Source organism: Pollicipes pollicipes, unplaced genomic scaffold, assembly GCF_011947565.3.
Source record: "Pollicipes pollicipes isolate AB1234 unplaced genomic scaffold, Ppol_2.1 Scaffold_4881;HRSCAF=5763_pilon_pilon_pilon, whole genome shotgun sequence".
NCBI lineage: Eukaryota > Metazoa > Arthropoda > Thecostraca > Pollicipedomorpha > Pollicipedidae > Pollicipes > Pollicipes pollicipes.
In genome coordinates, this window is record NW_023596576.1 from 28231824 (window position 1) to 28258699 (window position 26876).

General features: G+C 48.2%; 1 protein-coding gene across 2 annotated transcripts; it reads left to right on the plus strand.

Moving 5' to 3' along the window:
• Positions 1–42: 42 nt before the first annotated feature.
• LOC119099713 (serine/arginine repetitive matrix protein 1) lies at positions 43–22181 on the plus strand. Of its 2 annotated transcripts, none has more exons than XM_037222778.1 (6): positions 43–567; positions 1803–1859; positions 6610–6834; positions 16025–16141; positions 16712–16823; positions 21579–22181. In XM_037222778.1, exons 1-6 carry the CDS (start codon positions 93–95, stop codon positions 21583–21585), a joined length of 993 nt encoding a protein of 330 aa, XP_037078673.1. In that variant the 5' UTR covers positions 43–92; the 3' UTR covers positions 21586–22181. The 2 variants fall into 2 exon arrangements, with proteins under 2 accessions (XP_037078673.1, XP_037078672.1); XM_037222777.1 differs by lacking the exon at positions 21579–22181 and adding an exon at positions 17701–21569.
• The last annotated feature ends 4695 nt before the right edge of the window (positions 22182–26876 follow it).

Sequence of the window (26876 nt, forward strand, 5' to 3'; positions counted from 1 at the left end):
AGTCGCGGTCAGTCGCCAGGCCGTCGGCAGTGGTGACCGAGCGGCGGGCGGCGGCGGCGACCGTGCGGTCGGCGCCACTGGTGACGCGTACCATGTGGCGGACGGCCGCCGCGCTGCTGCTGCTGCTGGCCGCGCCGGCGGCCGGCGTGCGCCACATCCGCATCCTGCAGCCCGTCCGCAAGATGCGTAGCTCGCTTCTTTGGCTGCGGCACGAGGACGCCGCGCTGTCGGGGCGTCGGTCGCCCCGCGCGCTGGCACTGCGACCGGTGTTGCGCGGCCGGACGGCGCTGCGCGGCCCCGGCGGCTGGACGCTGGGCCGCGCCGCTCTTACCGTCTCCACGGCGCCGGACCGCTCGTCCGATGCCGATGCCGGGTGGCTGAGGCCGCGTGCACCGGCGGCCGCCTGGATACGGCCGCCGCTCCGCCGCACTCGTCACCCGCAGCCGCTCCGACGACCCCATCACCGGCCGCTGTGGCTGCCCAGCCGGCCGCCGCTGCGACTCAAGCCGGCGGACATCTGGAGTAGTCACGCGTTCCAGCCGTTACCGGAGGAGCTGACGGAGAAAGTTAGGTGTAGCGCTATTGGGTCACGTTTCTTTTTCTCTTTCTAGGTGATCACCCCACTTATCCACTTCTTGTTCTCTCCTTCAAATGTGTTATCTACAAAACTATCGTTTGCCATTTAAAAGCCCACAAAGATGCAGCATTCTCCATGGATGCTCCATAACCGTGTTCGGTGTCTAAACCTCCACCCGGTGATATGCCCTCACGTTTTTTTAGAATTGCACGAAAACATCCGGAAGCAGGTTCATAGCATTTCTCAGCTCCTCTTAATGCATTGACGCAATATAAGAATTCGAGTCGACGTCGCAAGTCATTGGCTTTAGTTAACCTGATGTCACACCCTCTCTCTCTCCCTTCCATTTTCATTTCCAAAGCTTTACGGGAAACTAGTAAGTCTGATAGAAAATTATTGGACACAAAAATATGTGAAATCGAATAAAAAATGTTTTCAGACCGAACGGAATTCCAAAGGAAATGCCCAAAGTAAGGCAGAAACGGAAATCATCTTCATTACTGCTTTTCTAATGAGTAGGCTGTTGTTTCTCACAAACTTACATATAAACGGTTTGATAAATGTTTGGCAGTGCTTCAGACGCCGTTCAAGTTATGTAAAACACAATGACCACCTGGATAGTCCTTATTGGAACCGACATCAAATAGAATTAGGGACCGCCCATAAATGATGTCACGCATGGAGGGGGGGGGGGGAGGGGGGCAAAAGGAAGGCGCAACAAGAAAGGTGGGAGGTTTGGGACAGCGTAACGTTACACACAGGTGTGATAACCGATCGGACTAAAATATGTTGAAACAACATGAAGCCTCCACTACACTGTAAACCAGCACAAAACAAAGAATGCAATATTTAAGTTGCATGGGCTTTGTTTGCACTGGAAACTGTTTCGCATCATGCAAATTGCTCACTCGGGGAAACTGATGCGCAAAACTTTTCGGTAGCTTCAACACTGTCTCACAATGTTTGCCTTACCCCTTGACGCTGTTTAAACGTTACATACGCACTTGTAACTTTGCATGAGCGTTCATATACAACACATTTAGTCACAATTTTGTTGAATTTACTCTTTGTCTTAACTCCCCTAGCTGATATTGGAAGGTCGTGATCGCCGAGCTCATCGTCTTCCCAAGTCATTCCCGCTCTTGGCTTTACCTGCCGGATGTGCGGGTGTTTTACGGAGTTCTCATTACCTGCATATCTTACGCCGACCTTTCCGAACCCACAGATACAGCAAAAGCGGGACGGCTGTTCAAACGAGCTTTCTCAGGAAACAAACACAGAGGTGAGCCCTGACAAAAGCGGGACGGTTATTCAAACGAGATTTCTCAAGAGACAAACACAAAGGTGAGCCCTGACAAAAGCGGGACGGCTGTTCAAACGAGCTTTCTCAGGAGACAAACACAGAGGTGAGCCCTGACAACATCTCACTGTGAATCGTTTTGGAAACACTGCATCTAAGCATGTGCGTAGATATGGTGCACATAATATACATCATACCTATGTATGCATACCGAACCGGGCAGCCCCACAGCCATCCATACTAAAGACCTGACCTTTTACGGACTCATGAACTTTTCGAAACCGATGCCAGGTGGATTGATTCATTTCACCGATGAATCAGACCCAGACTCGCCGTAAACAGCTCACTCATCGCAGAGTAAACGCGACGAGGAGGAGCGTACGCCAGTGCATGGCTGAGAATCTACTTATCAGTGTGGCTATTAAGATACCTAAGTTATTCAGGTCAATACGTGTTTACCGTAGGGAAGACTAAGAGGCAATTAACCTTAAATCTATACGACGCACGCTAATCTTGGGTCAGAGAGCCATTATATGGGGTAAGCGCGACTTATATGTTTTGTATATGTTGCTGAATGAGACTGTATGCTTGATAAACATATAAATCAGAGTAATTTCATAACGTCCCAGAACATGCTAAAGTAGTCTGAACGGTGTATTGCGTGAGGGGTAAGTACATATGCCGCATGCGACACAAAGTATTTGGCGGCTGCAACCCAAGGATTTCGGTGTGATGGGACTTTTTTCCAAGGTACCGGGTGATGCCTGTTGAATCAGCTGTGCATGGGGCACGTTGTATCAGAGAAGCAATGTAGGTCCAACAATATCATTTGCCAGTTTCCTTGCAGCGATTAACTGATATGATTGTCATGAACTATTGTCATTCAGATAATAAGTAGCGATTAACATTGCCTTTGTACACTCATAATTCCTACCTGCGCCACCAAAACCAAGGTGGCTGTAAATTTTAAAAAGCTGGCTCATTTAAAAGGACAGGAATTTGTTACGTTTCAAATACGACGAATTACGAAATAACAAAGACGAATGTGTGCTGTTGGATGTTGCAACATGTTTAGCTTGTTTGTTATGCAACTTACTCCATACAGAAAAATACTAATTCCCCCACCATGTAATGTAATATGCCCCAAGGTTGTACCCCTTAAAAAGGTTTATTTAGAAGTCATTTACAAAAGAACAAAGACGTCTTCTCCAAAACGTTTATGTTACATGGGTAGCTGAAGGCTATGAATGTCTACAGATTTAAGAATATTAGTTATGTCTTCAATAGTTATGGTATAAGGGAGCTCAGAACTTATACAACTCTCTTCGCTCTCCCCGACGCAGGGTTAGTGAGGGCATCTGAGTTACTGCATCCGTAATGAATGCGTCACCGTTTTCACGAGCTAGAATTGATGTACCCTCGTATGAAATCACTTGAAGTACACAAAACACAAACTAGCCGGTTCCAAGATGAAATATCGCTATCACGTTCGTTGCGACTCACACAGTTGTAACACACACTCATACTCACACTCACACATCACGCGAAGAGGCGCAAGAATGATTTGCCGGACGATCTGGATAGTCCAGCTGTCTGAGTTATCCAAAACTGTCCATCCGACATTTCTAACGAAGCGGCCTGTAACGAAGTCTGCTGTCCACACATTACCGCTCTCTGGTCGGGTGCCGTCCCTGTCGACCGGATGACGCGCGTTGCGCCAGAAGCCTGGCCGGGTGGGTTATGCGCAGCTACTAGAATCATCCCCCTTTCAAGCCCAGGCGCCTGGGAGAATAAGGTCATTCAGACCAAGCCGGAATCTGGTCCGTCGGAAGCTACTAAAGCAATGATCTGATTGTTTTATAAGCAGCATGCCGTCGGTAAAGTCATCCAACGCTTGGTTTTTGAGGGACTGGCACATATTTTTATTGGGGTTTGAGATGGTAAAACCATTTTCAAAACAATGCCCTGCAGTCTACAGTTATCCCCTTTTTAAGACTCACGTTTCAAGTTCTCACGTTTCTGAAGAAGGCGCACGTTAACCTGTACAAACCATATCGCACCGCTTAATTTGAAGTTACCCAAGGTTGTATGACTTAATAATATAATAATACAATAGACATACTTCTGGCTTCTGTTAAGATGGGGTCAGGGAAAACAAACATTTTGTCACCGTTTCTTACAAAATACCAATGCTTATTTCGATGAAAGTAGCCTATGCCTAACCTAAAGAGGTCTTACATCATCTCATCCTGTATAACCTGTTTGTATCACAGCAGCAGTTGTGAGTTACTGATTCTTGCACAATTCCTATTGCCACTTGCCATGCACTTGACCAGCTTAACCTACCTTAGAGAAGCCCATATGATGAACATCATCCCAACTCACCTATCTGTTGACAGCAGCACTTGTGATAAAAACATGTTTAAAGCTAGTTTTTGGCTGGTTCCAACTTGGATTTTTATGCAGTTCAATTATGTTTGCTTGTTGACATCAGACAAGTTGACAATACACAAATCAAAACACTTTAATCCACTTTGAACAACTTATTTTGATTGTCATGGTTAACCTATGTCAAGGGCAATAATGGGTATGCCCCACAAAACAATTTCTCTTCTCCAAAAATAGCACAACTATAAGGTGACCATGCCAGTATTACTGCTTGCCTTTTCAGCTGCAGCAAATGCATCCATTTGGGCTTGTTTATTCATATTTAATGACAAAGTTTGAGAAGTTGGCTTCACATTTTAAATGGGGTGGTCTGACCATTTGTTACACACCAATATTTAGCTCATATTATAATCGCTATGCAACTCAGAGTACCCCGGGGTTAAAAACATAATACATATATACAGTACAGTCATTTGCCGGTCAGCAAACCATGACAACTATAGAAAACACGTGGTTAAAGCAGCCATAAGGGGTCACTTTAAGAAATTTGGGGCAAATAACCAAGAACATGGAGTAAAACAAGCCTATTGCACACCTTGTGGCATCATAATATGTCTTATGGCAAAACTTGATGCATTCAAACGAAAAATGGCTAACTCTGGTTACCAATCATGTGTTGAAAGCAGGTAAGGTAAGCAATTACTTGGTCCACAGGAGACTTACTGGCTTCTTCCTGCTCCCCCAAAAGCAAAAATTCGGTACCTTTTGCATGGTCTGCTGGCAGACAGAGTCATCCGACTCACTCCCCAAATATATATATATATATATATATATATATATATATATATCAATCATGCCCACCAGCCTTTGAGATTAAAATGCGAAACAAGTAAGAGGTGTACATTATAAACATCTCCAGAGGGCAGAATTTCGCCATCAAACACTCCTGTATTAGCTGCGTCAGATCTGTCCCAAGGCTCTGTATGGCAGTATTTATTATAATGCTAATGCCTTGCCAGGTAGCCTGGTCAGTCAAACACTCGTAAGGCTTGGATTTATCATTATTAAACACCGCCATGAGCCAAGAAAACGGTTAACCGAAGGTTTAAGAGGGCAAAAATGACGGTAAAAATAAGTTCCGTATCTCAAATTGTCTCCTTCATTCCCTGTGAATTGTTCACGCTTGGGTGCATATCAAACATGTTTGGGCGGCTGGTGAATTGATCCAATTTATGTATAAAATATGTACAAGTTTGCAGTTGGAGCATCTTTCACAGAAATTGGTCAAAATTTTAAGTAGCAGATGGTACCTCTAAAGACAATTGAAAAGGAAGGAAGAATAAAGTGGTATGACACTGGTATGGTACCAAGAAAAAGAAGTAGCTAAATAATTATAAAGACTGGCACTTTTCTGGCAAAATTTTATAACCAGCTGATTTGACTTAAAATATGTTAATAGAAGTGTTCAAAGAGTGATATTCATCATGTAAGTTTAATTTACAACACATTTCTTGAACTTTTACTCATGCATTTCGGGAGTGTGCAATTTAGTGGTTAAGCTTCCTCGGGAAAAAAGTAGTACGTGGAGTACAATTCTCTAACAGGCCTTGCTGTTGTTTGCACCAGGCTCTGCTTTCGTGGTGTGGTGTTGAGACCAAAAAAATAGGGGATGAGTGAAAACCTTGTATTTGGCGCACAGCTGCACATTGTGATGCATTTTGTTAACGAATCAAACTTAATGCGTGCAAGCGGCTGGCGTCGCTGGCGTTCTTGGGGTTGGAGGTATCTGGCGCCCTCGTTATGTGCAAACATAGACATGATTCAGCTGTAGGTGAGGCAGGACATAGCCATTGGTGTCCAGGTTCTGCGGAGCCTCATTTATGCCTGGTGGCTTCAAGTGAGCTCGGTTTTGCATGACATCTGAAAACTTCAGAAAAAGAAATAGGGGTTTGGCATGTGCGATAAGGCAATGTCAGGCAGGAGTAAAAATTCATATAAAATATGGGGAAAGGGAGTGAAAAATTCCTCTTCATAGGGTGTTGCTTTACACCCAAAGTTGGCAATTCTAGGACACTGCTTAGAATCGTCCGGAGCAAGGAATGGATTAGCAACTACTGTTTTTGTATAACTGTGTCACCGTATTGCCATCGTACGCAGTAGCACACAACGTCGTCCATAATGACAAACTATACCCTCGGCCGTGAGGAGGCACACTATGCCCGTCAATGTTCTCATATTGTGATTTATATTACGTCTACGTAAATAATGTTTGAGGTAGATGCCCGTGATCCGGTTGTCTCGCTCGGTTCTTCACCAGAGTTCTCGTCCACCCCTCTTGCTGCAGGGCCCGTGATCCGCGTCTCGCTGAGGCGGAACGACACGGACAGTCGCAAGCTGGAGCGGATCTCGAGGTTGACACAACGGGACCGGGCGAGGTCGCAGCGCGTGAAAGGTGGACGTGACCCCCGCTTAAGCCGAATCCGTCAGCGGCAGGACACCGCCGCCGACACCGTGCGCGACACGGGCAGCAGCGAGAAGAAACGCGACGTCCGGGTCCGCGTCAACTTCGGTGAGCGGGGCGGCCGCCGATTGGTCCGGCCGGCGATGACGTCACAGTCCGGGGAGGCGATGTCGGACGGCGCGTTCGGGCTCAGTGGGCGGTGTGACATCATTCATTTTGAATGAGGCACGACCGATGTGACATTATTCGAGGTCAAACCGAGACGTGGAGCGGGCTCAGCTCTCGTCCGAACACGGCACATGAAGCTGTCACTGCACTGCCGGCCGGTTCACAGTACTGTAGATGCCGGGTGGCGAGCCGGTTCTGGGGGCGGTGGTATTGACTGACACATGATGCACCGTTGGACATTAGGTCATTCTTGGCGACTGATGCAACAGGGGCGCCGTTGACGTGGCTGGTCACGAATGAGTTCAATCACGGATATTGGTGCTGCAGCACTAACTTCGACTTATGCTCGTTACACGGTCAGGTCATGCTCTCACCACGTCCACGTTATTACAGAGACCTAGTCATTTAGCCCAAGATAGAAGAAGGAGAAGGAAGAATGCATCGCAACTCACATTTTCATAATGGGCGTCTTCGCTACATCCACGACATTCTGCATGCTATAGTTTTCAGGCGCAAAAAGTGCCGAAAGTGCGGATTTACAGGAAACGGAGGCGCCTCCTCATATTCAGCTGGGATGTGGGATGTGGGGGAGGACTGGAGCTGGGATGTGGGATGTGGGAGAAGACTGGAGCTGGGATGTGGGATGTGGGAGAGGACTGGAGCTTCCCCGCACATTGGCAAGAAAGTAAGCCAATCGGGTGAGAAGCGAGAAGTTAAGTAATTTTTCAATGCTCAGCCCTCTTTCAGCTTATTTTGCAAAGCTGCACCCCTGACTGAAAACGCACGCTTTGCGCAGTTCCATACAATCGCTAACAGACCACTGTACACGTTTACTATTGGGGAATTCGTGACATTTGAAACACAGTCGTAACCAGAACTTCCTCAGGACGGAGACCAAAATCTGATTAGAAGCCTCGTGACATTCCAAAGCGTCTTTTGATAGGAATCCAATATCACTAGATAGGCAACCCTTTTTGAATTACTAGCGACTCGTGCAAATTGAACGAGGGGCGTCAGCTGCAAAATGGCATAGACTCGCAGGTAAACTGGGCAAACTTAGGTAAACCGGGCGAGTTACCTGCGACTCAACTTTCAACCCGTGTGTAAAACGGACGTGTGTTTCGATCAAAGCATGCTGCCGAAATATCAGTTCATCTACACCTCCATTCTTCTGGTTGTTCTCCGAGGGGTAAAGCTATTACTACTGCCTTATCTATATGAATTTAACGGTTCATTTGCTTGCGTCGTGGATACTGCCGTCAAGCCGCACCCGCCCCTTTTTGCATGCGGGTTTAGTTTAATTTTATGTACAATGTCGCTCTTTGCCGACTGGGCACTCTGGGCATGGCCGTTTCCGATCTAGCGGTCTTAGATATTTATCGGTCTTTCTACGGGAAGGTGCTAACTAACGCTACGAGACTTACGCTAACGAGAGGGCAGCTGCTTAAATGCATCACGTTTTGATTTACTTCTCCAAAATAGAAACAAACATAAATATTAGTCAAAAAAGAATCCTTGTAGTCTGTGTCGTGGGATTACGAAAGTTCTTTTGGACATCGACACTGTAGTGATGGCGTTAGCCTTCATATGCCATGTGCCTCTGCAATATGCCATGCGCCGCACCTTACTACACTACATTGCTATAATATTGCTGTGGCACACCTTTCGACATATGCAAATGCTGCTTAACACCATACTCAGAACGTCGTCATGTTAAGAGGACACTTCTTATGAACACACGATAGCCTTTTTAGTTGAGAAAATTCACATATGACCATCGAAGTTCAGAATTCGTTTCGTCGAGGTGCGAAAGCTGCCGATGGTTCCTTGGTGAAACCACTGAGATGAATCTCTTCTTATTGGGAGAATGCTACCTTTTTGTACTTCTCACATGTTGTTAGATAATGTCGTGTGTTCAATAATGTTTGCAACACAATAATTTGTAAACATGCTTGCGTAATACACCATGGATATCCATTTCTCAAAACGATATTGGGGGCCAAAAGCTCGAAAGTCGGATAAGGGAACATGTGCGAAAATCCTCCCGGATTTGTTCACTTATGATATGGGTTTGTAATATATATATATATATATATATATATATATATATATATATATATATATATATATATAGTCTGCAACAACTACATTTTGTTTAAAGCCCATGTGTGGAGCTACCGGAATCACGGATGGAAGCCTAACAGTTTGCATCAGCTTCCTATAAGCGCACCTGCTTTGTGAAGCTGAAAGGGTGAAGTTATACCTCTATCTTGCACATCCAGCAGTGATGTTCGCGCATAATTTATCATCTTTTGCTTAGTGATTTTTGGCGTACTGATCTATGTTTTAACAAGAATAGAGTGTTTAGAGCACATGTGGCTATCACAACTCATTTACACGCAGGTTCTCAACAAACCCAGGCTTCACCGACAAAACATGTGAATTTTAGTTAACGTAAAACAAAACATAGAAACTCCTCTATGCACCAGTTACAAAAATGGTCCTCAACATTTCCCCAAATAGCTCAGGTAGATGCCCTCCTGTAAAGAATGTCTTTCCCCGCTCATTTTTTACGCACGTTTTGCGAGCTTGCTGTGTTTCTGGGGAACGCTGTTCTAAGCCGGCGTGCCTCTGAAAGGAAAGCGGCCCTAACCCGCTTCAGTTCGAATATGTGGTAAATGAAGCCCCGTAGCGTCAGTGTCAAGCGTAACGCAGTTTGAGCACACAAGTGTTACTGTTGAGCTGGCTCTTCGACGCCACGCTGATATACAGATACTCAGTACACAGTGAGCTCACCCACCCAGATGCACAGCCAGAATCTTGATGAGGAGAAGGGACACAGGATTGACAAAGGGTGTAATGCCCTCCACCCAAAACATTACCGGATAAGACCCATTTGATTTTAAGGGGCAATTTTTGCTCCGTTTTACCTTAATATGTTCCCTTTTTACTAAAACAAACAAGAAGGCGCCGAAATATGCTATTCTGTTAGCATTTTGAAGTCAATAACCTGAAAAAACAGGCCTTCAGTGATGACATAGAAACACTGTCGCTTTTTATTTCGTACTCGTTTAGTGAACTCGTTCTGAGTGATAATACTCAAGGGCTTTGACAGAACTTTTGCCGTGTTGTACAGAGACATTATGAACGTAGATTATTGCTAATATAGATTGTAGATCAAAATGAGTTTACAGATTTGCTTTGACAAGCTCAAACGCCGTGTGTCTGGAAATCTACGACCTTTTCCAGAATCCAGTCGTGAAAGAAACACATCACGTACTTTTGCCCATGTGCACTTGCAAACCTTAGAACGAAAACCCTGATGTCCGGCGTTGCAGTCTCCATAGGACGGCGGCGTCGCCCCTGCAGCTAACATTAGGCAGAGGCCAGCGGGCGAACAAAAACGATGTCGTTCCCGAAAAAGGACCTTTGAGCGCTTGAAGATGCCAGGTTCGTACGTTTAGAAAGTAACCCGTGAGTATGTTTCAGCCAAACAGTTTTTAGACACAATAGAAACGCATTAGCACTCGCAGCGTATCACACAGGTGCTGAAATTTGTCCACGGAGCTAGACAAGCAAAGGTAGAATTTCTGTATTTGGGCTGCTGTCGCTGTTAATCCACTGAATAAAGATCTCAAAATCATGCAGGCGAAATGTGCGCCCAAACCTAACAGTTAAGAGGTTCAAATTCATTAGGAAAGACCTTCGGAAGCATTAGGTCACGGCGGTTGTTCTCGCGCACTAGGCGCTCGCCACCCGGCGTTAGCTGTAGCGTCCGAAGCCGTTCGGTTTGATGGAACTGCAACCCGGCCATCAATGTTCTTGGTTCTAAGATTGCGAGCGCGTAAGATCAAAATTTATTTATGTATTTTCTTTCACATGCTGAATCGGATAGGAAGGGACTTTGTGTGTCGGCTTTTTCATTTTTGGCCTCGTCTTGATCCGCTGTATTGAAAACCAAAGAAGCCCTTACCTTCCCGGGTAAGTACCCAGTGGTTAGTACAATAGGGGCAAATTGTATTTTCCGGTCAGAGGTCAAAGTAAGGGCTCATTCCATTACAGCATAGGATGCCTGACTGCTGCCATGCTGGCGACTCGGGGGTTTGAGTCTCCAGGTCGATACGGAAGCCCTTAGGGGGATCAGTCATGCATTGGTCGCCTGTCTGACGCCGGAGCCCCCTGAACCGAGTATAAGGCCCCCCATGGACGCAGGGGGCCTTGTTGACGCACAAAGATCCGTTACCTCCCCAGGTGCCAAATAACTGACACAGAGACTCCAGCTCAGCACGGCGATCGCCTGGCTGAAATGGGATGGAAAGCTCCCCGTTCTGAGCTGGAGCCCCTGATTACCACTGGACCCTACATGATGTTCTTTTGGCCTCTCGCCGTTAAGTTGCATATCCACTTTCGTTGTTAGAGGGCCTGCGGTGGTGGGGATTTTGTGTTTTAGGGCGCATCGGCACCAACCAACGCGAGAGGACCTCGAGCATTCGGGGTTCCGTCCCTACCCCTGTTCAGCAAATACTACCCTGGCTGACTCAAGACCCCTTGCTGACATAGAGCCCTCTGTTAGGCACTGTTCGGGCCTGACCAACACAGAAGCAAGCATTGCTTTAGGGGTGCCGACCAATACAAATCGCGGGTCCCGACCTTGTCCCTGCTTGGGAAATGGACTCCCAGAGCTCAGACCGACACGGAGACGACTGTTCGTTGTTGGTGCTCTAACCGATACAGAGGCTCACCTTGTCCCAGGGTATTCCATATCGGTGCAAGAGGCCCTCTCGCTGATAATTGGGGGAGCAGCCCCGCGGGTCGGGCTCCTTAATATGACCTACCGCCAACTCTTCGTAACCTCCAATCTAGCAGTGAGGTGAGAGGGACACTTCGGGACCCTCTGCGGGACCCCACAATACCGTGACTCCTCCTGACCGATTAGGCGCCCCTTGCCAATACTGGACCCTTGTCAGGCATTATAAGACCCCTCACTGACTCAGGGGCCCGGCCGATGTAAATCGCGGGCCCTGACTTTATATCTGCCTTGGTTTATGGCCATTGTCCCAGGCCAGACGATGGAGTCCGGTCTGATGGCGAATCCGCCTCCACCACAGGAGTGCAATTTCGCAAAATAGGTCCGGGGCCGAGAGTGGAAACCGAACCATAGATACACTTAACAATAGGTTTCTCCCCGGATTTGGCCACTTTTCTCTCGTTATGAAACTCGGGTCACCCCCCCCCCCCCAACCGAAAATGAAGCTACATCCTAGCTCTAATACGTTTCCTCGCTCTTTTTTGGCGGAAGATGTTGACGTTGGGCATCATTTTCATTTTGTTTGACGTCGTTGGTCGTAGCCAGGTTCCAGTAATCGACGGAAGGTCGATGTTATGTGGTTTCAGACGCTCTTAAGCGTGTACAGTCTCGGGAGTATAATGGTATAAGTCGATATGCGGGACTATTAAAGGCTGCCACGGAAATCCCCCGGCTGATAGCCGCAAGGTGGGGTGTTGGTGGCAGCTCAGCGAATTTAGGCATGTTGGCATGTTGGCATTAGGCATGTTGTCGGGCAGTTGCCGCTATCGATTTGGTCGGCTGGTGTCGATCAACAGGTTCTCGTAACCGTTCCATCGAGTATTCACGTCCAAGTACAGGCAGCATATTTCAATCGTTCCTTCCGAATGTGAGCGGTTAATAATCGGACCGCGTTTTTGTATCCTAATTTCGACCAGTTTGTTCTCATCCTATGATTTCGAAACAAAATTAAGCAACTTGTTGCAGTGTATAGAATATGAAGCATCGCTCATTGGAATGAACATGAGAACAAAAGTAGACCAAAATCAGCAAGACATAATAATCGTATAACTAGAATCATGCGTGATACCGAAAAGAGTAGATAATTGTCAACTGACGGTAGCAATGCACTTTTCATTTTTTTGTTCCTTTACCTGTGAAACAATAGGTAGAAATCTGCTTCACAATTAACACAATGTTGATCTATCATTGTTCATACTCTGCTTTACTTTGGCGACAGAGGGATGGGGGCCAAACTCGCCGTTGGGGGGCCAAAGTGGGAATTGGGGGGAGGGGCAGTGGTTTGCTAAAAAAAATGCAAATCGACATCCGTGTAATACACATAACGATTGCTTGAAACACGCTTTTTAGAGAACAAACATACGCAAAATTGAGGCTGTTATCCCACGATTTCAACGAAACGTTATACTATGGCCTCGATTTTTCCCTATTCTTTATTATCTCCCTATATTATGGAGTTTACAACAAAGGTTCTTTCTGAAGGGCACTTTGGCTTTGGGAAACGTAACATCACATGGTCTGTAATAACGCGCTGGTTCAAACTTCAACCGATGCGCTTCTCGGTAACTGGCCCTTCCCGCCCGTTATGCCAATCACAAACGCTCTTTTGAACTGGCGTGATTTACACCAGCAGAGTGGCCATCTTTAACGCCGGAGACCTGCAGTGTGCGGGACAAAATACATCTTAGTGGTACCTTTAGCCTATCACAGCTGACAACGGCTCTCAACAGATTCTGCCGTCGTCATAGCGACGACGGCTGTCACGGTCTTCGGGATGCACTCTGGGCCTACCAAGAAAGAAAGAAGTGTAATACTTTTACATAGCGATTGCGGCGTAACTTGGACTAAAGAAATTTTAACATATATATATATATATATCCTTATTATAACTTGATGGTGCTGCAGTGGCACTATCAATGTTATCATTATGCGTAAGTGATCCTGAGGTTTCACTGAGGGTACGCTTCTCGACATGCCCAAAGGCGTAACATTCCCTTTAAACATGGGTCTACTCGGGGCTCCAAACGTGCAAGACGCATATGCAACAGCACTACACTTCCCTTTCTTGGAAGCCCCAGAGTGTGTCCCAAATCAGCGATAACTGCGGTTGTCGCGACCGCCGTCGTCATGACGACGGCAGGATCTGCTGAGGGCCGTTGTGAGCTGTTACCGGTCAGAGGTACCCCCATTGAGCTGATGTAAGTCGCACATCGCAAGCCTGCGGGCATAAAGTGACGCATCTGCTGGCATGAATCACGTCAGTACAAACAAATGTTTGTGGTCGGCCAGCAGGCGTCGAGGGCCAGTTTCCGAGAAGCGCTTTGGTTGAGGTTGGAATCAGTGCGTCAATACAGACCACGTCGTACCCCGTTTCCCAAAGTCAAAATTCTTTTCGAAAAGCGCATTTGTGGTAAACGCCATAGGAGGGAAATCACAACCATGGTATAGCGTTTCGTTAAATTCACAGCATCATAGGCTCATGCTTGCGTATAATTTTCCCAAAAAGGGTGTTTCAAGCTTTCCCAACATTCATTACACAAGCATTTTGACAAATTAGTGTGTTGCAAACACTACAGAACACATACGTTGGAATAAGCAAGACAAATGAAACGCATCACTTTCATAGTGGTGAGCAGAGGGACCAACAACATTTCTCCTGCAGAAGCGGCTGCTTCGAATCGAAGTTCTGAGCTGCTCAGAGGAATGTCGAGTAAGCTGGCATTACCGATCAAATCGGGTGCGCCTGATATAGCAATAAGTGAAAAATACAAAACGTGGCATGCTCCCTTTAACGTCTTATCCTTTCGCTTTTGAAATGGCTGCTATCGAGGCTACGTACCCCTGGGAGTGTTTATTCGCAGGAGGGTGAAATAGCGGATTTCGGTGGCTACATTGCCGAATGGTCCACGAATACATCTGGCGACACATTTACACTTATTTTACAGCGAGGGAGCCGATTGGCCGGCCTGTTCTGCAGCGCAGCTGACCAGTTCAGGGATATTGCAAGTGACATTCTGTGCCCAGTTCAGGGACATTGCAAGTGACGGACAGGTGACGTCATGCACGAGGGCGCGTTCGATGGGGGGGCGGCGGTGTGATAGACACCCAAATTGGCAGACGACCACGTGCCAGCTCGGAGAAAATGGAGCATTGCCGGCCAAAGCATATGCTCATTCGAGATAGAAAGGGCGCAGTTTGGAGGCGAACAGCACGTTGGCTTAGCCCTGGAGGTTATGTTGGCTGGATTAGTGCGTAGCCGGGCTGTACATGACGGTAGTGTTGTGAGTAGTATTATATTGATTGTATGGTGGCGGAAAATGCAAAGGGAGCAGCAAAGAGACACGCCATATAACGACCACAACGCGACACTGAGCATGCGACTGACCCGACGATATTGGCATTTTCAAGAGGAGGTAGTTTTAGCTGCAGGCCGCTCTTGAAAGAAGGAATATTGTGCTTTTACAGCTATGATTTGTGCGATGCTGTACCATGCACACTCTTACAATTTGCGCCCAGTTAATATACTCTATGCAAGATCATGGATCCAACTTTTAAAAAATTTAAACTAAAAAAGGTCCGTCACGATGGTTCCGTTGGTCAAAGCAAGTGCCTTCCGATACACCACCGGTGGCGTGGTGGGTTAGAGTCGTTTTAAGCGCTCGCTGTTTGCCCTTGACAGACATGGCCTGCGGCCGGTGGCAGCGGTCGCACTAAAGGTCAGTTGACGCCAGCGGGCAGGACGGACCGTGCCGAACATTGAGAGGACGTTCAACTTTCGCCGCCAAATTCTGCCGGTGTCTGAAATTGCGCGATCGGATGGTAGGGGCCATGTTTCACACAACAAGCACTGCTTAGCGTTAGCGCTGATCCCAGAAATCCATTCATTTAAAAGGTTCGGATTAAATCTGAAAAACAGGCCCCGCTGAAGTACATCTACTGGTGGAAACATATCAGTGTCATGTACAGCAACATGGCGGCAAGTGAGTTCGGCACGAGTGCTAAATGAAACAGTACATTAGACTGTTTCCCTACTCTCACCATGCCTGTGATTTCACCTTCTATGCTTGATTCACTTCAGTATTTATCTCAGGAGTTTGATCACCAACACAGCTGTGTTTGCGTCTGTCACCACGTGACTATACTTGCGCAAGCATCACGGCCATTTTCTGATTGTAAGTGCCACTACACATGAGATAATACGCCCACCCTCACATGGCATTTGGCACATGCATTGTCTCGTGTAAGCGCTCGCCCAACTCACGGACGTGAGGATCTCCATATCGCCAGAGAAACCACCTGATCTTGCTCTGGCGGTTTCCTCAGGCGGAGGAGCGGAGTTCACTATCGGGGCACGGCACGTCGATAAGAAGACCGGCATCGAGCAGGCGACGCGAATTCGGCAGAAGTCCCAGAACGATACTGAGCTCCACTCTGCCAAACGTAAGCGACCAATAGGACAGCGTGCTTCACGGGGCGAGCATTGGTGGTGGGGGGCGGGCTAGTGCGACGCGGCATCGTGGAGCCGCGACAAACAGCGTGACATTTCGGAATCGTGATAAACGGGGATATGATCAGAACACCGAACATGCTCGTAGCATGAAGCGTAAACAGGCTACCTCAGCAGTGTTGATATTTAGGTGACGCGTATTGTGGAGACGGTGGCAGGGAGGGAATTTTAGTGGAAACGCAGAGTGAAAGTTTGAAAACTTGATAGCGCGTACACGGGTGGCCTTCTATTCGGTTTGGGGGCTTTAGCCCCTCCCCATCCTTCACCCCTAACCTGTACTCCCCTCAACTTTGAGAAAAAAGTTGGCCAAATCCTGGGAGAATCTCGTTTGCTGGCGTTATTTTGACGGTAGGTTCCATCATTTTTCACTGCTCAGGCCCCTCACAACTCATTTTGCAAAACTATGTCCCTGATCGAGTGTGTACGCACCTGTTAATGCCTCGGCCTCTACACCTGACCTATCGCCGTCAGCCGCAACTAACAGGGCACGTGCACTGTCACAGGATCGGAGAACGCCACACACACTTTGGAGAGGGACAAAACGACGGTGAAAAAGGTCAACGTGGAGACTACAGATTTAGACCAGGGAATCACACTCAGTGATTCTGGTCATGGGTGAGTTATAAGCCAGCGCGCCGTCGGCTGCTGAAAGCGTGAGTCTTCACTGGCAGGTCTGACAACGGTTAAAGTACTCGTTTCGCTCATCTGGTGAAACAGTCCCGATCGCACCCGCCACGGCGTTGGCGGTGAAAAGTTTACGCCGCGAATTTCTTCCAAGTCGTCGCAAACAGGAGCATCAGACGTCCAGTACTAAGCAAGGAGGTCTATGTTATCAATTTCCAAGCGATTGGTCAAACTAATACATTCCGGAAGGGATGTATCATTTGACTTCAGTGGCAAGGATACTGTGTTAGGTCAAGTCACGAGGCGACACCATCGGGAAGGCACATGGATATTTTCGCTTCCACAAGCAACAGTTGCTTTGGTATAGTTAGTCGAATGGTTTGAATGTGCACCAATCAGGACCCATCATGCTCTATAAGGTCGTACCACTTCACCATCAAAGGACGTTTGGGCTCAACTTGTGGTGTTGAAATAGAAGAATTTGTGACCGTTCATTAACGATTGATAAAAAGACACAACTAACATGTTACCAAATAATTGCTTTCATGTGGGATGGACAGGTAGTAACCCGACTTTACCTTTTTAACGTTATACTATCATTTGGTCGCGCGCGATTGTGCTCTTACCTTTTGCGCTAGTTAAAAAGCATAATCATTGATTATTACGTGTGCAGCAAGGACCCAAAGGCTTCGAGCATGTTTAAGACTTTTAGGTAATTTGCTAGACCTTTACGTCACCAGCGATGTGGCAGATGTCACTTCAGCGGCTGCTCAATGATACTAATCGGGCTATAGACAACCATGTGAACTTGAAAATCCGGCTGGGAAAATAATCCATGGCTAACGGGAATTTATTCTTGCATTCCCAGAAAGATCGTAGAGGAACACCACAGCCCTTCCAAAACCACCCACGAGGACTGGGTGTCCATAAAGGGGCCCGAACAGTCACCAGTCCCCAGGTCAGCTTCAGTACAGCCATCTTCTCCCAAATCACATCCGGAACAGACCTCCTCGAAGTCAACTCAAGACCAGTCATCCTCTCCTAAATCAGATCCCAAAACGCCACACAGAAGGCCCGATCTTATCATGTCATCCTCTTCCAAAGCAGGTCCGAGCATGCCACCGCCTCGTAATATGCAGTCCAATATTTTCACCAGATCAGGCCGCGGTGCGCCTTCTCCCGAATCAGATGACGTCACGACCCCATCCCAAAGCTCGGGCACAAATAGGTGGTTATCCCCAAGCTCGCCTTCAGACACCGCATCGGCTCCCAAGTTAGGTCCAGACACGTTATCATCTCCCCACTCAGATGGATACATATTGCCGTTTCCCAAATCAGCTCAACGCCAGCCGGCTCCGCCGAAATCAAGGCAAAAGTGGTCGTCATCTCAGCGGGGACCGCAGGGGTCCCAGCAAAAGAAACCGCCACCGCAGCGGGAGGGGCTGAGATCACAACGGTCCGGGCCGAGACCGCCACTGAGGAGGCTGAGATCACAGCGGCCGGGGCCGAGACCGCGAGTGGGACGGCTGAGATCGCAACGGCCGGGGCCGAGATCGCGACTGAGGTGGCTGAGATCACAGCGGCAGGGGCCGAGACCGCGAGTGGGACGGCTGAGATCGCAGCGGCAGGGGCCGAGACCACGACTGGGGCAGCTGAGATCACAGCGGCAGGGGCCGAGACTGCGAGTGGGACGTCTGAGATCACAGCGGCAGGGGCCGAGACCGCGACTGAGGCAGCTGGGACCTCAGCCGAAGTGGCCGACAGCCGTCCGCACAGCCCAGCGTCTGACTGGCGCTGTGGTTGTGATCACCCGCCGCCACCGTCGCCCAGTCCACGGCCATGGTTAGTGCACACCACATGGTGTCCGGTCTCCGCTGGAGATGTCCGAGGGGGACCAAGGCGAGGCTGCGTGGCGGAGGAATATACTCCTGAATGCAGTGTCTATTACAGCCACGGTTCTTGAAGTAGTGCAGATAGGGTATCCATTTTTAATTCAGCTAATGAGCTGTATCATGGATGCAGAATGGCACTAGAAGTTGGCAACAGGGTGAAAAAAGCTTCTGATTTACCGGATGTGATCGGTAACAAAAACTGAACTTTTGTGAGCCAACTGTTGACAAATTTACGAAAACGCAAACAAATTTCAACAGACCAAACCATATTAAAACATACCATACCAGCTAGACGAAACTCAAAGCTTAGTATTGGCTGTACTCGCCAACGCTTGCAGCGTGAGCATGTGTAGAACACATGTCAAAACGTTGACGTTTCGTTGTATGAGCGAGTTGAGCCCTAGCTGCTACCAAACATGATAGCTTTTATCGGGTTGGTTTAAGCAGGTGACTTAAATATACAACAAACTATACTGTATCAGCGCTAACGTCAAAGAACAGTGGTAACACAGTGCTTTTCCAATGCTCCTCAGATAAGTGCTTTTCACAGGTTTTCTTCAGCCAAGATTCACTTCACATGCTTAACAGTATATAATACCGAATAACTAAGCTTAGTACTAGTCGTAAGAATTGTGGATGGCTGCAGCATCTTGCAGGCGAACTTGATCAGTTCGATACAAGGTGTTTTAAAGCATCGTGCCATTTGAGACAAACCGGGCTCCAATGCTCGCCGCGCAGTAATGCGTTGGGTTTAGCACAGGGATGCGGGCTGCTGTTGGCTGTGTTCATGCTGTGAGAAGCCGACTGGCTATGCAAACGTGGATAATCGTCAGTCTTTTTTAATGTAATAGCGTTAAAAAGCCCTGCCGATCCAGGAGGATTGCTGTTTGTGGATACCCGAAGTGTAACTTCAGAGGTAAACTGAGGACGTTGGAGCGACACATGTCAAGGATTCAGCCAGGGCTTCCTGCTGCTGTGAGAAACAGCGGCTTTAAGATAAGAGGCCCAACATCGCTGGTATAGGCTTCCCACACTGCCCGTTGTGCCTCAGGCTTAGCGTACTGATCGGTGGGCATCGTGTACTGATCGTGAGATAAAACGCTTTGTATTGCCATCATATTGCAAAAAAGCTAAATGAACGTGCTAGAGATGTGCAAAAATGTCGTTTGCACCTGTCCATACCAATATTGTATGGAGTTTTGCTTTAAACAATTGGATCATGTTAGGAAGTGCGAGTTCTGCATCGGTAATGGTTATGTGAAGATCATAAAGGTTCTCAACGCGTCCCACTGATTTTGCGACGACGTCACGAAACCAAAAGGGATATTGTTGTCAGTAGGGGTGAGGGATAGGAGGGGGAGGGAGTGCAGGAAGAAAAAAGTGCTTGGGCCTGCCTTTGAAATGCACTTAAAACAGCTTTAACCCTGGATTGGTCGCCTTTTTTAACAGTGGAGAGTAAGAGTGTAGTTTCTCAAAACAAGTTTTTGGGGCTGAACCAAAAAATTATGATTAATGAAAAATAATGGCTAAAAAGCGATAACTAAAAATGGGAAACTACATCTCTGGTTAGAATGCACAATCCCCGCTCCCCCTAATAGGGAAACTGTTTATATCTCCCAAATAGAAAACATAAAAGTTGCCAGTAAATGCAACTCTAGTGCAAATGAACTCCCGAAACAAAAATGTTTGATGGGTATGCCGCATTACATTAAATTTGTCTTTGCCTTCGTGGTTTATTGCATTTTGAGTTATATTGCAACGGTTGCTGGATGACTTGGCTCCCGGCGACAGCTTGGTTCTAAACTTCGTTGGTGGCAGAAAAGGTACTTTTTCACCCCTGGTTGGCAAGGCAAAGCTGGTAGAATGAGAGTCGCTCAAAAGGGATATGCTAAAATTTGAGTGGCAAAACGTTTGTTTCGGTGGAAGTCAGCAAAGTTGCTGCAACACGTACCATACCACCTTCTCCAACTAGCGACCTGCCATTGCACCCTGTTAATGCTACGGTTTGCACACTACACTTTGCACACAAACACGAGCATTTTCGTACCTATTTGTCAACATATTTACTCCAGGTGTAGACTGCAGCTTCATGTCGATCCCATCGTTTTTGTTAGTTTGTCTGAACGGCAATACAGTGGTCTTTGAAGCATATCATCGGCTTAAAAGAGATGGAAGGTGCCACAATTTTCAGAAGTTGAAGTCCAAGGCCAAACTAGGGCCAGCATATGTACATCATCGACTTTCAACGTTATGCTCATGTATGTTTCAAGTAAATGCAGGCAGTCAGCGTTCAGACACACTTTTTCAAGCATCATACTCCGCACACACTTCGTTAGAACACGACGAAAGTAGAGTTCGCAAAGTTATTGTGTACTGTCATCGTCTGTTACCTCCTTATCGATATTCCACGTGACTCTAAAACTGGTAGAAACGTGCCTAGGACACATAACAACCACGTAGGCAAGCAGTCCAGTTTGAAGAGGGTGCCGTGTTGAGATGAGAACCGACCTACCCGCGGTCGATTTGTCGTGGAATGACGCAAGATAATTCCAATTTCACCGCATGCGAATGCCAGTGAAACGACTCGCCGCAAAGTCCACGCCGATTTCCGACTCAGTAGCAGTGACCTTCGATGGCAAGCGTGCATTATCCATCTATCTTCAGGTGAGAACTAATGCCCGGCGCAGCTCCATGGCCATTCAGGCGAACAGCACAGCGAATGTCAGAGACAAACTGTCAGGATGGAGTGTGCAGTGCACTGGTACAGCGCGGGATTGACGAGGGCCAGGCGCGGCCGGCCGCACCTCCAGAACATAGCGGCGCCGGATGACAATTATTATTTCGTTTGTTTCAGGCGTTAGGGGCTGACACGTCCTCCCCTCACGTGACATCATCTCTGCACGAGACATGGTCGCAGCCAGGAGCTCAGTCGGACGTCTATCGCCATTCAGGCCGCCTTCTCTATCCTGACTCCAGAATGTTTTTCTTGCACGGCGCAGGTGCTGACCACTGTGCCGCGTTCGGCTAATATTGAAATACATTTGTTTCGTGCACGATCGGAGAAGACCGTGCCACAGACGACGCAAGCCTCAAGAACGGAACTGGGCCGAATATTATTCACCACCAGCATCAGATGACCACACCGGTAATACGCCGATAACAACCATCACTTGGCACAACCTAGGATCAGGCACGCAGCCAGAGCCTTGGCAAGGGGGCGGGCGCAGGGCTGGCAGAGGGCCTCTGATAGTAAAAGGGGCCCCAAAACATCGCTGGATATGACACATTTGTTATCGAGGACATGTTTTTCTAGGGGTTTTCTTCTTTTATTTCTATAACTGGAATAGACGCCAGGAGGTACGGCGAAATCAACTTTGCCTGAACTTCTGAAGTCAATAAACTGAAGAAATAATGCAATAAATGATTCCATGAAATAAATAGCCGGGCTCTTCATTTTACAATGGTCCAAGAGGTTCTTTCTATACCGATAGTGCTCAGAGTCTTAGTCTCAGTCTTAGTCTCAGAGTCTCAGTCATTGTACGCTGCACAACATTGATTGAGAGCCAGCTGACCGCTGCTATATCGGGAAATCCCGCTCATGAATGCCGGATGTGAACGCCTCGACAATTCTTTTGTCGCAGCCTTGATCGCCGCAAGACACATGACATGGCAGGATTTGAATGATATTTTTATGACGTCATTAATGCCAAGGTGACTTTGAAATACTCTCCCCGATATAACCTTCCCCATTTTCGCGGGCGTGTAGCTCGGAAACCAGGGGCTCAGGCCTTAAAGAGGACAGGATTGTGAACAGCACCGTTACCTTTTCAAAATGTCTATTTCAGTTCAAAACCCAATATAAATGTAGAACACTCCCTTTTAAGACCCATGTAGATTGTAGACCGAAATGGATTAACAATTTATACCAACGTGGCCAAGCCATGTTTTGTTGGGAATGTTCAACATTCGGTCAGAATCAGTTAGTGATGCACATCATGTAACGTAATTTTGAATATGCGCCGCCGTCAAATCTTCGTAACAAAGGCCTCAACGCCAGGCTTGAAGTCTCCATAGACTAGCTCAGCGTCGGTCTCGCGGCTGGCACTGAGCCGCGGCCAACGGATGGATGTAAATTATTACGCATCAGAACAAGTACCTTTGAACGTTTTATGACATCCAGTCGTACATTTAGAAGGTAGCCCGGTCGTATATTTCGCATTTGTGATTTTTTTTGGTGGATAATAAGAACGGATTGACCTTGACAGCACCCGCGAACTGGTGGTGAAATCTGGTGGTGGAACTGGAAGAGTAAAGGTAAAATCCCTATTTTTCGTGTTGCTGTAACGTAATTTTGAATATGCGCCGCCGTCAAATCTTCGTAACAAAGGCCTCAACGCCAGGCTTGAAGTCTCCATAGACTAGCTCAGCGTCGGTCTCGCGGCTGGCACTGAGCCGCGGCCAACGGATGGATGTAAATTATTACGCATCAGAACAAGTACCTTTGAACGTTTTATGACATCCAGTCGTACATTTAGAAGGTAGCCCGGTCGTATATTTCGCATTTGTGATTTTTTTGGTGGATAATAAGAACGGATTGACCTTGACAGCACCCGCGAACTGGTGGTGAAATCTGGTGGTGGAACTGGAAGAGTAAAGGTAAAATCCCTATTTTTCGTGTTGCTGTAACTGTAAATCTGTCCAAAAGACAATACTAAAGTTGTAAGAAGTACGCCCTTTGAATTGTACAAATTGCTTTTGAAAGACATTTAAAAGCATTTTTTATGACGGGCGTTCTCGCGCGCATGGCGCCGGCTGCAGACCTCCTCAAAGTGCGTGACCGACTAGGGGCACTAGCCGGCACATGACCCCCGGTTAGGCACTGTCGGCTCTGACCGACATAGGGGCCCATCCATTGCTTTAGGGACCCAGACCAACGCAAATCGTGGCCACAGGTCTTGCATCCGCTTGGGAAATGGGCCCACAGATTCACAGGGAGTCAGCTGTTCGGTGTTCGTGGTCTCTGGCCGACTTTAACACCCGCATTATCTCAGGAGTTCTGGAACGATGCAAGAGAACCTCTGTCCGATATTTCAGGTCGCGGCCCAACGTGCTGTGATTCTTTATGTGACCTACAGCCAGCCCTTCGAGTCGTTATGCCCTCCGGAACCGACGATCAAAGGCCCGTCGGGCCTATGATCGTCGGTTCCGGAGGACCGCCCGGGTCTCTTTGCGAACAAACGACCCTCTGTTATGCATTCTGAGCCCCCGAACAGATACAGGGGCCCTGATAATTATAAATCACTGGTCCCGGCTTTGCACTTGATTGAGAAGTCCGCGTCGTTATAATTGGGAAGCTCCGTGTCGGCATGGGACTCATGGCCCATGCCGACACGGAGCCGACTGCGCGGTCCTGGTGGTGTCTGATTAGGCCCGCATCGACTCAGGGACCCCCGATCAGCGCAAAGGGCCCCCTGGCTGCCATTTGAGGGCCCGTACCGGCAGGCCGGCCCCCGGAATAAGACTCCGACCAGCCCTCTGTGCTCTTGTTCTCTCCAATCGGCCCTTGATCGTCGGACCTGCTGGGCCATTCAAGGTCTTCGGGACCTCTCGAACACCGCATCCGGCCGCATCGGGATCTGGTGCAAAAACAGGGCGCTGTGGAACTGACAGACGCTGGAGCCCCGACCAATTTAAATCGCTGGCTCCGGCCTTGTTCCTTCTTGGGAAGTGGGCCCCGGCCCATGCTGCCAAGGAGCAGACTGTGCGTCACTGGTGGTGTCTGATCGAAAAATAGGCCCTTATGGACTCAGGGCCCCTGATCAGTGTGCAGGGCCCTCTGGCTGGCACTGAAGTGCCCGGCCCTGCGGGCCGTGGCCTTTTAATGGGACCTCCGGCCGACCTTTCGGACCCCTCGGGCCCCCAAATCGTGCCGCAGTCATAGGTCCAGAGAGGCCTGAAATGCTCCTCGATACCTAGGGGTGAGGCAGGTACCTCCAGTGCCCTCCCCCTGCCTGCGCTACCGCCTAAGGTCATTGTTTCTCCCCGGAGGATCATTGCTACTCCCCGATTTCATCACGTGCGCAGAGTTGTAATGTAGCGGAAACATCTCCAAGAACACAGCAGCAGCGATTACCCGTTACCGAAAACACGACCGGTTGGTACTGCATGCATCAATGTAAACCGGAACGTTATCAACATATCCGGGCGGCCGGTGCGGAGATGCCGGACCCCCGTGACAGCAGCGACGCGTCGTGGCGACCACACCCAGATGGGAGCGGGTAAAATAGGAGAGGCACGGACAACACGGTGGCCAAGGACTGGTCCGTTAGCAACAGGGCCTACACTGCCCCGTTATGTGAGAGAGCGCCTTCGAATGAAGAAACAAACAACGGCGCCGCGCTATCCTTGGTGCATTGTATTGGTCCTTGGCATCTCACACATGCATCAAGACGTTGAAAGCGCTGATGCCTGAAGATATCAAGATGCGTGCAAATAATACCATACCGTACTATACGACGCATTGCAGCAGACATCAACTGGCTTCGATTCGTGCAGAAGCCTTCAAAAAACACAGGAAAGAAGCGGCTCCCGGCGACGCGCCATATCATCGCGCAGGGCTCACGTGCGGCCATAGGCCAACAGGCCCGTTCAGATGTGAAAGCGTGACATCCGCAATGTGCCCTCGCATCTCAACCTGGCGTCACGTAAGCCTTCGTAACTTAAACTGCCCTCCTGTCTGATTTGACATGTAAATCCTGGATGATATTCCCCGACTCCTAACGGCTGCGAACGTCGAGGCGCTCGCCTTTGTCCGGCGCCGAATCAACGGACATTTCCGGCACCGGGTGACCTTCGCTGATAACTCGCGACCGAGCTTCCTCTAAGGTTCGTTTATTCCCGTATAAAACAAGTCAGGCGAAGTTCCAGTGGAATACAAAACAATGTGCACCCTGATTGGTTCAGTTGTGTGCGCCGTTGCAGGTTACACGATCTTGACTTTGCAAAGGGACGAACTTATAACGTATGGGCAAATGGGTACGGGTACTGGGTGACAACGTTAACGCGACCCACCTTCTTTCTATAAATAAACAAACTCTGAGCTACCGGTATTTTGGCCCGGGGTAGGGGGTTCCGATGCTCCAAATCATCGACCTTAAATTCACCAGGTGGCAATGACAATGACGCTTTCAAGCAGGGATTGGTTGTATTTTGAAAACCTGGTGTTTTGAAGCGGCGCCCGTGGCCGCGAGAGAACGACCTTGTTCACTCGTAAATATGAGAACGGCTTCAGAACGTCGAACTTTCTCAATGGGATCAATGCTAACTTTCAACATCAAAACTCCTAACTCATAATGAGAAGCCATTTTAACCGGTCATTGTACTGTGAAGACGCAACCAGCCTTTTGAACTGTTGTGACCTCTGCTTACTCGCCGATTGACCTAACCTCAAACAGAGCTCCTCACCACGACCCCTCCATTGAGCATGGTTCCCAAATTCTGGGGGGGGGGGGGGGGGCCGGCCGGGTGGTGGTGGTGGTGGTGGGGTGGGGGACTTTATATCAATGCACAACAAGTCCTTGTTTGCTGGTATAGTCACAAACAATGGGTTTTCACTCTAATTGGAAAGGCGAAGGAAAACAGAGTGTTTTGGAGACGCTCTTTTTCCTAAACAATTGACCACAGCACCACTTCTTGGACTACCACCTTGGTTGCGATTTTACCACACTTAGTCAATGTCCGTGTCAACAAACCTACAAAAAATCATGGAGCATGCCCAGAGAAGCGCCTTCTTAGCGGGGCGACGAGATGCACAAAAACAGCCTCGCGACTCAAACGAAACGTGCATAACGACACGACGCACTAGGGAGCCCCAACAACACATGTAACAACAAACGCACGCACGGCACGGAATTAATGTTGACCTTTCATACTTGATGCTGCGATACTGCCCTTTTACTGTGAAGTAGGATGGGAAACATGTCACCAAACTCGTTTCGTGTGGAATGGTATTTAGGTATTAAACTTCCACTAAAAGTTTTACCCTTATGGAGCCGCGCGGATCGTATGGTCCATATCATGACTGAAAACCGGTCCATTTTGGCCCCACATTATTCCTGCAATACGGACAGTCAACTTCGGCGCACTCATTAAG

Excerpts from the sequence above, each read along its gene's own strand:
- LOC119099713 (XM_037222777.1), top strand. The coding sequence starts at position 93 with ATGTGGCGGACGGCCGCCGCGCTGCTGCTGCTGCTGGCCGCGCCGGCG. Across the intron at positions 568-1,802 it reads GGAGGAGCTGACGGAGAAAG|ATACAGCAAAAGCGGGACGG; the intron begins TTAGGTGTAGCG and ends CCGAACCCACAG. Across the intron at positions 16,824-17,700 it reads CTCAGTGATTCTGGTCATGG|AAAGATCGTAGAGGAACACC; the intron begins GTGAGTTATAAG and ends TTGCATTCCCAG.